The sequence below is a fragment of the Otolemur garnettii genome, unplaced genomic scaffold (genome assembly GCF_000181295.1).
Source record: "Otolemur garnettii isolate 467f Iridium unplaced genomic scaffold, OtoGar3 scaffold00053, whole genome shotgun sequence".
In the NCBI taxonomy this organism is placed as follows: domain Eukaryota; kingdom Metazoa; phylum Chordata; class Mammalia; order Primates; family Galagidae; genus Otolemur; species Otolemur garnettii.
The window spans coordinates 6,695,267-6,710,657 of NW_003852448.1; the positions used below are offsets into that span (position 1 = coordinate 6,695,267).

Below are 15,391 nucleotides of genomic sequence, written 5' to 3' on the forward strand. Positions count from 1 at the left end.
AAAAAAAAAAAAAAAAAGAAATGTGTGCTTAATAGCTCAGAGAAAATCACAAATATTGGTGGTGGTATCTTTTTGGCAAGAAGAAAAAAAGTTTTTGTGTATTAAACTTCATTTTCCTAAAATTAGACCATATTTAATTTGTGTGTATATGTATGGACAACACAGTTTATCATGAATTTGAAAGAGGTAATTTATTGGAAAAAGTAATAGGTAATTTTTTCTCTTTTCTTTGTTTCTTTCTTTTTTTTTGGAGACAGAGTCTCATTGTGTCACCCTCAGTAGAGTTCCCTGGTGTCACAAGTCACAGCACCTCAAACTCTTGGCCTTAAGCGATTCTCTTGCCTTAGCCTCCCAAGTAGCTGGGACTATAGGTGCCCATCACAGCTCCTGGTTACTTTTTGGTTGCAGCTGTCATTGTTGCTTAGCAGGCCCAAGTTGGGTTCGAACCCTCCAGCCTCTGTGTATGTGGCTGGCACCCTACCCACTGAGCTATACAGGTGTCGCCTAAATAGGTAATAATAGGTAATTTTCATATGTGGTAATTATTTGGGAGTCCAGTCTGATCTAAGCTTAAGTTTAAAAACAAAAGCCATTTTAAAAAACCATAGATTATTTCTATCACTTCTTAATGCAAGATAGTACAAAAATTCATGGGGTAAATACTGCAGAGGCAAGGGTGGACAGGACACTTTAATGGTTGAAGAAGCTGAGTATAGAAGCAGCAATACCTTGTAAAGAGAAGAGAGTTCCAAGAGGAGCAGTTTTTAAAATTTTGTTCTTTCTAGAGTTACTTATGAATTTATGTGTTTCATAGATGTATATAGTTTTTGTTGCTTTTGAAATTGGTTCTTTTTTATTTAATTATCAATAGACACTTGTTTTTAGAACAGTTTTAGGTTTACAGAAAAATTGCACAGATGGTTCCAAGAGTTCACATTCTATATCCCCCTCCCCAAAGTTTCCCTCATTATCAGCATTGTGCATTAGTGTGAGTCACTTGTTAGAATTGATAAGCCAATATTGATAAACTGATTGTTGATATTTTATTTGTAATAATGCAAATCATTCCATAGTTTGCATTAGGTCTCATTTTTTGTGTTATATACTTATATGGTTTTTGACAAATGCATGATGTCATGTGCCATTCTAGTATCATACAAAATGGTTTCACTGCCCTAAAAATCTCTTCTGCTCCACCTAAGTCATCCCTTTCCTCCCATTCAGCTGTTCTGCCCCCATCCTTTAAGCACTTAACCCAGGAACCATCTAAATTTGTTTTTATGTTTTTCTGTGTGTATGGTATATGTTTCATGCGTGACTTGTGGTCCATCAAGTAGGAGCATTTTATGCCACCGTTTGTCCCCACACATCTTACAGAGCTGTCAAGCACTTGGATGTCTGTCTGTCCCGCTGCTTGCTTTACTTTTTTAATTCTTTTTAATTCTTTGATGCTCTCTAAGCAAATTTAAGGGAAAATCATTTTTTTTAGTACAATGTAGAAAGTTTTAATCTGTGTATAGTACTTAAAAAATAATGTTATGGAAAAATAGAATCATAAATACAATTATCATTAAACCTAATTGTTTTCATTGATAATCACTACATAGACGGTGGAAAATACATTGAAATGCTTGGCTAGCACTAAAGACTTAATTATAAATCATAAGTATCAATAATTGTCACTTAAAATAGTTACATAAAACTCCTTTTCTTCTTCTGTGTCTTTCTCACTTTTTATTTTTACTAGTGAACAGCTCTGCGCTTTTTGTTACTGTGGGGAAAAAAGTTCCTTAGGACAAGGAGATTTAAAACAATTCCGGGTAACACCTGGGTTTATCCTGCCTTGGAGAAACCAGCCTTCTAACAAGAAGGACATTGATGACAACAGCAGTGGAACCTCTGAGAAAATACAAAACACAGCACCACGAAAACAAAGAGGACAGAGAAAGTAAGTGATGTTGAATTTAAATTGTTGGAATGGATTAAGAGTATGCACAGTTATTTTCACTGTAATACTTACAGATCTTCAAATGGAGTTGCTACCGTTGAACAGTTTCTCATGTTTTCCACATTCATGGGATATTTTATAGCTCACTGTGAACCCAGCAAATGGTCCTTTTCTTAAAATTTATTTCCAAAAATCTGTTATTTTACTTGAGTATTAATAAAATCAGTGTGATCACAAAAGTCAACTTTTAGGAATAAAAGTTTGACGAACATAGCATAAAAAAGAGAGTTCATGGAATTTATAAATGGAAAGAAGGTAACAAATCAGTGAATTTCTCTTTTTTTCTTCTAAATAAGTTTTTAATTGTAAGAATGTAGCATAGCAGACTCAGAATTGGTTTTCACTACTTGTCCTTTGTGTCATTCATTTGTTCATTTTATCAGTTTATTTAATTTGTGTATATGTTTAGTTTCAGAAAAATTTGAGCTTTTCTGTAAATTCTTACAGATCTCTCTTTCCTTTCTTTCTTTCCTTCTTTTCTTTCTGTAGTTATATGATGATGGTACTCTTTCTAAAGTTAAAGATGACATTAGAAAAATTTCCTAAGATAGTTGTATAACTGTATATGTACTTCTGAATTTATGGACAGATTGTAGTTACCTACAATTCTTGCCTAATATTTTAAAAATTATTTTGTATAGTTTTATCTAAAGGCCATCTTAATATGGGAAAATGGCTGTGCTGGTTAAGGGAGTAGAAGTTTCTATAGTTGATGAGGAAAGTAAAAAAGTTAATCCAGCTTGGAAGGCTAAGAAGCTCTGTATTCAAGTGCTTATCTGGTTTATACCCAAATTTAAGCATTAAAGCATTATGTATTGTATGTATTTGATTGGCTCCTTGTTTTGACCTGTTGCCAAGGCCTTGAAGACTTGAAATAGGAAATGAAACAATAAAGATCCTTTAAAAGAAATTGAGGTAAGAATAGTTTAAGGAAGGTTAGAAGTAGTGTGTTTAGAAAGTTGTAATATTTTGGAAGCCATAAAAGACCATATGTAATAGGCTTATTTTTAGTTATCAGTTGTATACTCAGTTAACTTTTTTTTGCAGTTTTGGCCGGGGCTGGGTTTGAACCCGACACCTCCGGCATATGGGGCTGGAGCCTTTCTCCTTTGAGCCACAGGCGCCACCCTCAATTAATTTTTTTTTTGGAGACAGGGTCTTACTCTGTCTTCCAGGCTAGAGTGCAGTGTCATCATAGCTCACCTCAAACTCCTGGGCTCAGATGAGCCTCACAGTAGCTGGGACTATAGGTGTGCACCAACACACCTGGCTAATTTTTTTCTATTTGTTTTAGAGACGTGGTCTCACTCTTGCTCAGTCTAGTCTTGAACTCCTGGCCTCAAGCAGTCTTCCCACTTTAGCCTCCCAAACTGCTAGGATTATAGGGTTGAGCTACCTCATCCAACCTGACTACTCACATCTTAATAAAATATACCAAAAATCCAGCAAACTTTTTATGTCCATCAATAATTAGCAAATTTAATGTACTAGACCAGGTTGTTAACTTATATCAGCATGTTCAGCCTTGAAAAATGGTATTCTGCCCAGAGAAATAGAATTCGGCTTCTTTTAATTATTTTTATAAGCAAAGTTAATTTTTAATGAAAAATTTTATGAGCTTGGATAATTATATTGTATACTTAATGCTTACTAAGTTATTAAGTAACGATAACAAGCCAGTTAATGAAGTATACTTAAGAAATTTGGCATTATTTATGGTAGGCAATGAATTTAGCTTGAAAATGATTTTAAATATTTATAAGACGTGTTTCTCAAGAAGTGTAAATAGCAAATTAAGTTAAAAAAATTTTACAAGAGAGGTTTTAGTATATTTACAAGAGATTTTAATGTTTTTTGTTTTTACTAAATATAAGAATATATATAGGGTTCTTTTTCTTCTGTTTGTTTTAAAACTTACATTTTGAAGCTATGGATTTCCAGTTGAGTCTCTTGATACTCTTGTTAGCTGGGCTGTGGTCGTCCTGAGGGTTGTGGCATTATCACCTCAGTGGTCTGGTGTGTACGTAGAAACCCGTCTAAAAAAGGGTGAATTTGATTAAGCTTCTGGGGAGGTAGGAACTAATCAGTACTAGACTGGTTAATCATTCCATTGGTTTTTCACCCCCCCCCAATACCAGTGCAAAAATATGTATGGTAAAACAATACATTAGTATTTATAGATGAACTGTTAGTCGTTTTTTTCCCTTACCAATAAAATAACAATGAAGATATTACTTGTAGGAATAGAGATTATACTTATAGGAAAGAATTTGTTCTCATTTTACTGTGGGCATATATAAAAATGAGAATTTAAAGTTAGCATAGCATGCTGAACCTTTTTAAGTTAGTTTATGCATTTATAATGCTAAACATAAAAAATTACTGGTTATTTTTATATGGTTTGATATTCATATGTACTTACTGAAATATGTTAATACTCTTTTTCTTTCAATGATTCCAGGTATAAAAAAGTTTAGTACCCTGGTCATTGTGCTGATTTTCTCTTAATAGGAATCATGATAAATATCCAGCATACAGAAGTGCAGTGAGTTATGATCTATGTTCAATAGTGATTTAATACAGAATTATGATCAGGTTAAATATTATGTATTAGGAGAGGATTTAAGTTTTAGTGGTAGTCAGTCATCTGATGTCCCATATATAATATTAAATGCATTAGTTGTCTTTATTTAATGATCTTAAATAATATGTAAAGTGTTAGGGCTTGAAAGTCTGAAATCTCCCATACATTGCATATCTTATTCAGTGTTCATTTTTATATTATAGTTTTTGGTAGTAATACTATCTTCCTTCTTCTGTATGCCTTTAGTAGCTATTTTATTTTTCTTTTTACTTCTTATTTGTGATACATAGTCTTGATTAAGATTACTAGCAACATCATGCTGCAGATCAGCTGTTGAGATATTTCAAGGGGACCACAAGAAACCTACAGCTGACATATTCCACTCCCCCTGCCTCCTTTTTCTCCTTTTGTAATGGCGTTTGATTTGCCTTGAGAAATAACTTGTTTTTACATAAAATTAACTGCCACTTTTGATGTGGCAGTCCTCAGTTAAAACAAATTAAAAATTGCTGATTAGGTCAAGTTTTGTAAGTGTTTAAGTAAAGCCAAAGGGACTATTCATTTTATATGTTAAAATATGATTCCTGATTAGAACATAAGAGTCAGTTCTTTAAAAATTATATTATGGAATGGAAAAATAAATTTACAATTACAAATTTGATATTTTCCTATGGATTTGGAAATTCTTTTCCTTAGTTGTTGCTTATGTGATGTAATTAACAATCCAGTTTAATATTACACAATGAATAATAATAACAGATGAATTCTAACAGTTGTTTTATGACAGTCAATGCCTAATAAAATTGATATGGCAATACATTATATTTTAAAAGTTATAAAATGAAACAATTTTCTACTTGTTTTCACTTTCACAGCTATTTTATTGTATTTTCAGAGAACGATCTTCTCAGCAGAATATAGTCTCTTGTGTAAGTGTAAGCACCCAAACAGCTGCAGATGATCAGGCTGGTAAACTCTGGGATGAACTCAGTCTGGTTGGCCTTCCAGATGCCATTGATGTCCAAGCCTTATTTGACCCTACAGGTATTTACTGTGTCTTCAGTAATATATATCCCTTCATCCTGGAAGCATGTTAATTTTAGTTCTTTATTCATTTACACAACATTAAATATCTTCATCTAGAAACAGTTAAGGTCAAATTATAAAAAAGTCATTATTAAGTGTGCTGAGATAAATAAATTGTCTAATTAAGTTTATGTAATTTATTTAAAATCTTTACAATAGTTATAGTGGACTGGGAGCCGTTATAAAAATCTGCATTTACTCTTGTGCAGATAGCAGTGCCTTGAAGATCTGACAGTTGAGGAAAGAAAACATTTCCTTCCTTCCTTCCTTCCTTCCTTCCTTCCTTCCTTCTCAAGCTATCCCCCTGGGTAGAGTGCTGTGGCATCACAGCTCATAGCAACCTCCAACTCCTGGGCTTAAGCCAGTCTCCTGCCTCAGCCTACCAAGTAGCTGGGACTGCAGGTGCCCACCACAACGCCCGGCTATTTTTTGGTTGCAGCTGTCATTGTTGTTTGGCAGGCTGGGCTGGATTCGAACCTGCCACCTTAGGTGTATGTGGCTGGCACCTTAGCCACTTGAGCCACAGGTACCAAGCCAGAAAACATTTTCTATGGTTTAGTGACATATGGTTCTATGACATTGCAGTGGACAGGTCTTAGCCACTTATCCTATGTTAATAGTATTGTGGTCTGAACTACAGATGGAAACAGTGTAACCTAATCATATGTATCCTTATATTAATCTGAAAAAAAGGGTATTGTAATTTATGATATAGTGCTGTTGGTATTTTACGTTAAAGTGTAGACTGACTGATAGTGGTCCAAGTGTCCTGTGATGGAGAATTTAAAGACTAAGCTGTTATTAATGATTGTGGTGTGCTCTTGCTGTGGGATGGAGGGGAAATAAAGGTATCTATGTAGTTTTATTTTCCATACATGCCCTTTGTCATTAGCAAAATGTTAAATAATGTTCTATTTAGTTTATGTAAAGGTAACAAAATATAGTAATATTTTGAATAAAATGACTAAAAATTAATTTTGCTTTGTGATGAATCACTCACTAATTCAGTGATTTTCCAAGTTTTTTGTGTGTCAGAATCAAGTGGAATCCTTCTTAAAATGGATTACTGGGTTCCATGGCAAGACTTTTTGATTACATAGTACTCAGTTGTGATCTGAGATTGTTCATTTTTAGGAAGTTCCCGGATTAATGTTGAAGCTGCCAGCTCAGGAACTAGAGTATATTTTGAGAAGGGTTGCTTTACTGGTATCGCAAATACAGGATGCCATTGTGTATTTACACTTAGAGTTGCTTTTCATTTATTTATTTAATTTATTATTATTATTATTTATCTTTTTTTTTTTTTTTTTGTAATTTTTGGCTGAGGTGGGTTTGAACCTGCCATCTCTGGTTTATGGGGCTGGCACCCTTACTCCTTGAGCCACAGGTGCCACCTGAGTTGCCCTTCATTTATTAGCATTAGTATTTTTAATGTTTGTTCATTTGTTCTTTTCATTTTTCCCATTTTAGGCACTTGTTGGGCTCATCACCGTTGCGTGGAGTGGTCATTGGGAGTATGCCAGATGGAAGAACAATTGTTAGTGAACGTGGACAAAGCTGTTGTCTCAGGGAGCACAGAAGTAAGTAGAAGAAACAAATATTAACTAATTAATTAATTAGGGTTTTACCCTGTTTCCTAAGCTGAGGAGCAGTGGAATGGGTCATAGCTCACTGTAACCTTGAACTCTTGGGCTCAAAGAATCTTCCTGCCACAGCCTTCTAAGTAGCTTGGAGGATGGCTGCACACCACCATACCTATTAATTTTTGTAGAGACAAGGTCTTGGTATGTTGCACAGGCTGTTCTTAAACTCTTAGCCTCATGTGATCTTCTCACCTTGACCTTCCAAAGTGCTGGTATTACAAGTGTGACCCACATCACCTGGCTAATAGTTGTCAAATTTTACGTGAACTTTATGGCCACTCTATTTTAAAACACAGCTAGAACCTAGTTTTTTGTTTGTTTGTTTGTTTTCTTTTTTTTTTTTTGAGACAATGCCTCAAGCTGTCCCCGTGGGTAGAGTGCCATGGCATCACAGCAACCTCCATCTCCTGGCTCAAGCGAGTCTCCTGCTTCCGCCTCCCAAGTAGCTGGAATTACAGGCGCCCGCCACAACGCCCAGCTATTTTTTGGTTGCAACCATCATTGTTTGGCGGGCCAGGCTGGATTTGAACCTGTCAGCTCAGGTGTACGTGGCTGGCGCCTTAGCTGCTTGAGCTACAGGTGCTGAGCCTAAACCACAGCTTTAACATGTACTTTAGCTTAAGGGTCACTTGCAGGAATTATTAAATGATAATTATAGTGTAAAAACTCTCAAGATAGGAATTTGTTAATTTATATAAAGAGTGATTTGTGAAAATTACTTTTTATAGTTTTTGAAAGAGTGATTTGTGGAAACTTTTAGAATATAGTGTGTTAAGATATTCAATAAACTTTAATTTTTAAAACAAATATTTTACATTTAAATCAAATTAAACTTTAGAAATGAAAATTTCTAACTCTCCTTATGCACTCACGTGGCTGCTCTGTGAGACAAAACTATGAAGATTTAAAGTAAGTGATATGACCGGGCACAGTGGCTCACGCGTACACCTAGCACTCTGGGAGGCTGAGGCAGGTGGATTACTTGAGCTCACGAGTTCAAGACCATCCTGAGCAAGAACAAGACCCTGTCTCTACTGAAATCAAAAAACTGAGGCAAGAGGATCCCTTGAGCCCAAGTTGGAGGTTGCTGTGAGCTATGAAGCCACAGCAACAAAGTGAGACTATGTCTCAAAAAAAGGAAAAAAATATATATGTGTGTATTCATTTCTTTTCTTTGAAAAGAAATATATGGGAAGAATAAATTAGAAACTGAAACGATTGGTTACCTGTTGGAGGGTGAGTGGGAAAGAAATGAAAAGAAGGGAATGACGTATGTTTAGCATGCTGAAATGTGAGTGATACTTCTCAGAGTATATTTTTTGTATAGCTTTGATTCTGAGAACCATAACATTATTTTACATACTCCCCAAATAAGCAGTTACCACCAAGCAGCAGGTGGGGAAACCTGAGAAGGAATAGCACATTTTATAGTGAAGGGGATAGGGAAGAAAAGAGCCAAGCTAAGTAGCTGTGGAAAATGTTGTTATGATTAGATAACATAAAGACACAAAAATCTCGCAGGAATATGGGTTAGTAATTTTGAAATTTTTAATGTATATACTATTAAGTGAACAAATAAGTAATGTGTTATAGATGATAAGAACTAGGTTTCTTGGCTCGGCGCCTGTGGTCCCAGCTACTTGGGAGGCTGAGGCAGGAGACTCACTTAAGCCCAGGAGTTGGAGGTTGCTGTGAGCTCAGATGCCACAGCACTCTACCCAGGGGGACAGCTTGAGGCTCTGTCTAAAAAAAAAAAAAAAAAAAAACCTAGGTTTCTTAGTAGGGGCAGGAACTACAGTAGCTATATGAACTTCATGGTGTTGAGATGGGATCAGAGGATGAATATAAACTCATGGTTTTTAATATACAGACAGATACAGAAATATAGATGTACATATATGTATGAGTTGCTTATGTATGTTTTCTAGCTCTGTTCCCCAAGCGAACCTAGAAGCAGTGACGCCCCAGTAGCATTGAGAATAGCCAGTGCTTAATATCTTGATCTCTAACTACTATACTGCAATAGAAGAAACAAAGGTTCCTTGAGAAGTAGTTCATTGCAGGACTGGTGTGGGGAAAGTGCAAGAGTCCGAATCATCTTGTGGTACCAAAAATTGAAGTGCTCAAAGTGATGGGAACCCATTGAAAACCCAGGAGCCAATCTGCAAGAGCTGAGCAACAACAAAAATGATGATAGTGTTGCATTTTCATCCGTAGAATAAAATAAGTACACACAAGCCCATAAATACGAATAAAGTTTGTCGAGTCACATGGTTCCTCTACTTAACACTCTTTAATGACTTCCCATCTTACTCTGAGATAAAACCCAGATCCTTTCTAACACACAAGGGTCTGCATGACCTTCACCACCCACACTGTACTGGTAAGATGTCATTCACTATAACTCTTTCCTTCAGCCACACTGACTTCCTTGGTCTTCCTCAAGGATAACCAGACATATACCCACCTTGGGGCCTTTGCAGTTGCTGTTCCCTTTCTGTCTAATACTCTTATTAGGTACAGGCTGTCCCTGGGTTATGTATGAGATAGGTTCTATACATCGTTTCTTAGTTGAATTTGTATGTAAGTTTGAAGAGGCATATTTACTTGTTATAATAGACTCCTTTTGTAAGTGTGAGTTGTCTGTAAGTTGAATGTTTATAACTTGGGGACTGCCTGTGTAGGCATGACTTGCTACCTAATATCCTGTAGGTGTTTATTCAAAAGTCTCCTTATCAGTGAGGCCTTTGCTAAGTGCCTTCTCTTCTTATACTGTTGCTGCTATATTATTTTCACCTTTGTATTTATCTCTAACATAATATATATTTACTTAATAATCTTGTTTGCTGGGTGTCACTGGACTATTGGTATCATTAGGACTAGGGCTTTTTTTCTGTTTTGTCAATTGTTGGTAAATATTTATAAGCTAAATGAGTAACATTGAAGATCATTCATAGAATCAGAAGACTGAAGTGCCCCAAAGTGATACTACTAGGTCATCAATGTCATTAATGATGAAAAAATTTATGTACTTAAGAGTTGTCAAAAAATATCTAAATAGAGTAAACTTTTACGATTCTTTATGAATGATTGGGAAAGCAGAGCCACTGAAAATCTTTGACATCACAAAAGGTTACCTAGGATCAAAGTATGTAAATGTGCTGTCAAACTTAGAGTACATTTTTATTTTACAGTACATTATATAAGCTGATCTTTAATTATGATGACATGTAGCTGAGTGTGTACCTACCTCTATTTTCAAGGAAAATAAACATTTAATTTGCCTCTTTAAGATAAAGGTGACATTTCAACAACTTTTCAAAGCCACATATCCTAGGACTTAACCATTTGAGAAATGATGTTTCAGAGTATTTGTACTGCTATTTTATTGCCAGAAATGGTGAAAATTATTTAAGAAAATAGTCACATTTGTCATCAAAAGACTTGAACATGGAATTTCCTGATATGGTTAAAATATTGTAAAGAATTTCAGTCTCAGTGCCCGTAGCATAGTGGTTGTGGTGCCAGCCACATATACCGAGGCTGGTGGGTTCGAATCTGGCTTAGGCCAGCTAAACCACAATGACAGCTGCAACAAAAAATAGCCAGGTGTTGTGACAGGTGTCTTTAGTCCTAACTAGTTGGGAGTCTGAGGCAAGAGAATCGCTTAAGCCCAAGAGTTTGAGGTTGCTTTGAGCTGTGACATCATGGCATTCTACTGAGGGTGACATAGTGAGACTCTCAAAAAATAAAATGAAATAAAGAATTTCGGTATTTTTAAAACCCATTTGTTAAATTCAATACTTTTTGATTAAGGAAGGCAAAATTTGGAAATTTTTATTGTAGTTGAACAATGGTTGTAAAAATTACGTACTACTTCTATTTAGATCTTTCTATTTTGGGGAGAATTGTTTTTTTAAAAATTAGCTAAGACAGCCATTAAACCGAATATTGAAGTAAACGGGTTAGAATTTGGTCTTCTAATCTAAGAAGGTGAAACAGAACAAGATACTACAGAGCTCAGATGGAGGGTTGCAGCACTGCCTAACCAGGCGTCCTCAAACTAGGGCACGCGGGCCACATGTAGCCCGCCCAGGACATTTATCCGGCCCGCCGGGTGTTTTTGCCACCACTGCCTGTCCTGTTTAGCAGCCGACTTGTCCTGGGGCCTGCAGTCCAGCCCTCCAACGATCTGAGGGACAGTGAACTGGCCCCTTGTTTAAAAAGTTTGAGGGTCCCTGGAAATTTTTTGATTGTGTTCATTTTTTAGTAAGAAATTTTGAGCATGCATCTTTCTTATACAGTCTCAGTGGAATATAGTTCTCTTTTCTCTCCTTGATGTAACTTACCAACATTTGTAAATTTACGTTTGTTTGTGTGAGTCTTTTTTTTTTTTTTAAATGGATTTCTTCCGGTAACCACCATGAGGGCACAGGCAGTTATCCGTTTTGGTTGATCATGTTCTCTCTGGTGCCCAATAAAGTATCCTGAGCACAGAAGAGTCACTTAATGAGATAGATACATGCATGATTAGAATTTGCTGGTGAAGGCAAAATACAGTGCATGAGTTTGAGTAACTGTGTGTATCTTACTGGCCTCTAATAGGTAGAGGCCAGGATTACTAGAAATACTCTGCTGATGAACAGGACAGCTTATACCAGAAATTATTAAGCTCAAAATTTCAATAGTGCTGAGATGGAGAAATCCTGGTTTAATTGTGACTGTATGATTTCCTTTTAAAAAGCAATATATTTATATAATTTCCTAAATTGTTAAATGGCTTTTTTTTTTTTTTTTGAGATAGAGTCTCACTTTATTGTCCTTGGTAGAATGCTTTGGTGTCATAGCTCATAGCACCTTCAAACTCTTGGCCTCAAGTGATCTTCTTGCCTCAGCCTCTCAAGTAGCTGGGATTACAGGTGCCCACTGCAACGCCTGGCTATGTTTTGGTTTTTAGTTGTCATTGTTGTTTGGCAGGCTCGGGCTGGGTTTGAACCTGCAGCTCCGGTGTTTGTGGCTGGCATCTTATACTGAGCTACAGGCGCTAAGCCTAAGTGGCATTGTTTATCAAACAATTTAGTTTTTTAGAATGTCTTTCTGATTATTTTTAGATTTACCAAGGGGAGCTTTATGTATCTTTTGCTAAATAGAAGAATATACTAAGTTGTGAGTCTCTATTTTAGGAAAGATATTGGTATTTCTCTTTTAATTTCCTTTTTGGAGGCCTTAGGGTACTACCAACATCTTGGAAATCGGGATAATTTGAATATTATCAAGGGACTGGTTTAATTCTGCATGATACAAATGTTTAAGCATTTTACCAATATTTATCTAAACTTCCTTTTGCTTGTACTTCCCTCATTGGCTCCCCCAAAGAATCTATAAACACTAATTTATAAACACTCCAAACACTAATTTTTATTCTTTTAACTAGTTTTGAATAAAAATATTTAATGTTTTACTCTAAAATGAAACATTAAAAATTACTTGGTCGGGTATGATGGCTCAACGCCTGTAATCTTAGCACCATGGGAGGCCAAGGTAGGAGGATCCTTGAGATAAGGAGTTCAAGACCAGGCTAAGCAAAATGCAAATCTCATCTCTACTAAAAATAGGAAAATTAGCATAGTGGTACATGCCTGTAGTCCCTGCTATTTGGGAGGCTAGGGCAGGGGGATTGCTTGAGACCTGGAGTTTGAGGGTGTAGTGAGCTACAATGACACCACTGCACTATAGCCAGGACAATACAGGTAAGAGTGTATCTCCTAATTAAAAAAGGAAAAAAAAAAAGAGAGAGAGAGAAAGATCACCTCCCATCTCTGTAATCTCTTATTCTTTGTCCGTTCTCATCTCCTGCCATATTCCCAGGCTCATAGAAAGAATAACAAGGTAAGCCACATTTTGCCATGATCTAGGCCAAGAAGAGCACTCTTATCAGTTAGGGAACCTTCCAAAATCCAAGGTCCCAGAAGCTAGCCTAGGACCAATGTTGCATGCAAACATTTCTTTTTGCGGGGGTGGGGGGGGGATTCATTGAGGGTACACAGAAGCAGGTTACATTAATTGCTTTGCATAACAGTCTTAAACGTGCTGTGCTAACCTTTTTTTTACACAGTACTGTAATTGGAGGGTGTCTCAATCTTAACATTTCTGTCTATAAGAACCACAGTAGATATGCATTATATAATGTTGACTTATTCTCTATCATAGGCTGTGATAGGTGCTCATGGTTAAACAAAAAACTTTGTAACTTTGAGCAGAGGAAAGAGAGTGAAGGATATTTCTGACTGCTGATAGCAGAAAAATCCTGTTTTAACTCTGAACTATACTTTGCCAGATACTAACATAGCTACTGTAGCTTTCTCTTGACTAGTGTAAGCAAGTATTTATTATTCTGTTCTTTTATTTTAACCTAGTTGAGTCTTTATATTTAACATGTGTTTCTTACAGGCAACAGTTTTGTTCTTTAAATTTTATCTGAGTGTCTGCCTTTTAGTTGGGCATAGATCATCATGTACATGTAATGTGGTTGTCTTGTTTTCTTGTGTCCATCTGTTCTTTGTTTCATTTCTTTGTATTCTTTTACATCAAGAATTTGTTCTAATCCTATTTTATCTCCTTTGTTAATTTATTACCTTTTTTTAATGTTTGCTTTAGAATTTATAGTATAGATCTTTAAGTAAGCTCAGTTTATCTTCAGGTGATAGGGTACAGTTTCATCTGTAATAAAAGCGTATGTCCATTTACTTCGATTGGTCCTCTATTGGACTTGGTGCTATTACTATCATGCATTTGACTTTTACATATGTCATAAACTCCTTAATGTATTATTACCTTTTTTTATTAAATAGATCTCTCTCTCTTTTTTGTCACCCTTGTACATGGCCTCATAGCTCAGAGCAACCTCAAACTCTTGGGCTCAAGTGATTCTCTTGTGTCAGCCTCCCAAGTAGCTAGGACTATCCGGTGCCTTCCATAATGCCTGCCTATTTTTAGAGACAGGATCTCAGTCTTGCACAGGCTGATCCTAAACTCCTGAGCTCAAGCAATCCACCTGCTTTGGTCTCCCAGACTGCTAGGATTATAGGCATGAGCCACCATGCCTGGCCTTAAACAGATATCTCTTAAAGAGATTTAAATAAAAAAAATTTTGCCTGGGTGCCTATAGTTCAGTGGTTAGAGTGGTGGACCTGTGCATTGGGGCTGGCAAGTTTGAGCCTGTCACAGGCCTGCTAAAGAAAAAAAATTTTTTAAATGTGTTTACACATGCAATTACCACAAACGTGCTTTTTATCACTTTTTATAATTCTGAAATGTCATTTCACTTCTTTTGTGGGGGCTTTGGGGTAGGGAGTTAGAGTCTTGCTCTGTTGCTGGGGCTAGAATGTCATGGACTCAGTACAACTCACAGCAACCTCAAACTCCTGGGCTCAAGTGATCCTCACTTTGCTCAGGTTGGTCTCGTATTCCTGACCCCATGCAATTCTCCTGTTTAGCCTCCCAGAGTGCTAGGATTATAGGCAAGAGCTACCCTGCCTGGCCACACCTTTGTTTTTGAAGGATATTTTTTGCCAGTTACAAAATTCTGCTTGCCTTTCTTTTTCTTTTTCCTTTAACACTTTAAAGATGTGCCATAGTCTCCTAACTTATGTTGTCTATGATGAGAAATCTGAGATCTTAGATTCTTCTGTAGGTAACGTGTCTTTTTACCTGGCTGCTTTTAATATTATATCACTAACTTTGAACAATTTCATTATGTTTTGCATTGATGTAATTTTCTTCATGTTTCTTGTGTTTGGGGTTTGTTGAGTTCCTGACGGATGTGAGTAGAAAGAATTTTGAACAATTTTTACTTCAGGAATTTTTTTTCTTTATCTCTCTTCTCTCCTTTGGGAACTCCAGTTTCCTCTATTTTAGAGCATTTGAATTTTTCCCACTGCTTACTGCTGCTCATTGATGCTATTTTAAAGTTCATTTTTAAGAGTTTTTTTTTCTTTTGCTTCAATTAGATAGTTTCTGGTTTTATGTTTTCAAGTTCACTGATCTTCAGTTGTTAATCTGCTGTTAGTC

The 15,391-nt window shown here is 36.1% G+C and overlaps 1 protein-coding gene across 6 annotated transcripts in view; it reads left to right on the forward strand.

Annotated features, from left to right (window-relative positions):
- Nucleotides 1-15,391, forward strand: part of KMT2C (lysine methyltransferase 2C) — a 218,552-nt gene that overhangs the window by 38,525 nt on the left and 164,636 nt on the right. For all 6 annotated transcript variants that reach the window (XM_023514453.1, XM_023514454.1, XM_023514457.1 and 3 more), the window contains exons 3-5: nt 1,748-1,948; nt 5,488-5,636; nt 7,149-7,258. In XM_023514453.1, coding sequence (XP_023370221.1) covers nt 1,748-1,948; nt 5,488-5,636; nt 7,149-7,258 — 460 coding nt within the window. The remainder of the gene's footprint in view (nt 1-1,747; nt 1,949-5,487; nt 5,637-7,148; nt 7,259-15,391) is intronic.